This window comes from Octopus bimaculoides, chromosome 1 (genome assembly GCF_001194135.2).
Source record: "Octopus bimaculoides isolate UCB-OBI-ISO-001 chromosome 1, ASM119413v2, whole genome shotgun sequence".
Lineage (NCBI taxonomy): Eukaryota > Metazoa > Mollusca > Cephalopoda > Octopoda > Octopodidae > Octopus > Octopus bimaculoides.
The window spans coordinates 63734457-63735719 of NC_068981.1; the positions used below are offsets into that span (position 1 = coordinate 63734457).

The 1263-nt window shown below is 40.1% G+C and overlaps 1 protein-coding gene across 3 annotated transcripts in view; it reads left to right on the plus strand.

The window, feature by feature from the left end:
* Positions 1-32: 32 nt before the first annotated feature.
* The window catches only part of LOC106868241 (T-box transcription factor TBX20), a 105493-nt gene continuing 104262 nt past the window's right edge, over positions 33-1263 (plus strand). For all 3 annotated transcript variants that reach the window (XM_052967193.1, XM_052967202.1, XM_052967204.1), the window contains exon 1: positions 33-1218. In XM_052967193.1, the coding sequence (XP_052823153.1) occupies positions 657-1218 (562 nt within the window). In that variant the 5' untranslated portion in view covers positions 33-656. The remainder of the gene's footprint in view (positions 1219-1263) is intronic.

The window sequence follows — 1263 nt, forward strand, 5'->3', positions numbered from 1 at the left end:
ATATATATATATATATATAGTGAGAGAGAGAGAGAGAGAAAGGTAGAGAGAGTGGCAATAATATATATATATGTATATAATTTATATATGTAAACAAAACCAAAAAGGGAAGAGAAAAGGCAAGGAATAATAATAGATTCACTCAAGTAATTATATAATTTTTTTTTATTTATTTGAATTTTTTGTTGTACCCAACAAACACACGCTCACGCACACACACACACATACACACATTTACACATACACAAACACACACATACACACACGAATACTCATACAATTATATATATTATATATATATATATTTGTATACATGTATACATACGGGTAGATATTTTTTCTTTTACATTTACATGTGTAAATATGTATCTTTACACAAGTAAATATACATATATATACACATAAAATAATACACCAATTTATACACTCACATACGCCTACATTCATAACGTAATATATACTCATAAGTATAAATAAGAAGCGTTTCCAGGCAGACACGTACATAAACACACATGGCATATATAACACACATATTCATCTCCATACATAACACATATATACAGTCAGTACAACATACGACATAATAGAGAGTTTTTTGAGACACAAAACATCAAAGAAACAGTAGCACCCTGGGTTGTTTTGGTATTGTTATTACCATGACAGAGAACAGTAATGGAAGCGTGGTGGATTGTGGGGTCATTGGCCAGAATATACCGGCCGTCAAGGAGGTTATTAAATGTAGCAGTATGGTGGTCAACACACGGACACATCATCACACGGACAAAAGTCAGTTATCAGACAAGGCTTCGGCCTTCTCTATAGCCGCGATTCTCGGCGACAAGATGCCCGTCGATCGGAAGGACAATAGTAACAGCATAAACCACCACAACAGCAATAACACCATCAACATCATCAACAACATCAACTGTGGTATACCAACGACGACGACGACGACGACGACGACGCCGCCGTCGCGGACGTCACGGACGACGACGCCGACATCGCCGGGGCCGTTAACAACGTCGACGTCATCGCCGCCGCCGCCGCTGCACACGGCGACAACGACGACGCCGCCACCCCCGACGTTGTCACCGAATTCTCGGCTACCGTCGTTGACGGCGTCGTTAGCGCCGACGTTAGTCGGTTCGACCTCGGAGTCAATCAACTTGCGATTAGGAAACACGTCACCCTGTGCCATAGTTTCCCCACATGTTTACGGTAAGTTCAACACAACTTTTATTATTACGTCCATATCTATATTAG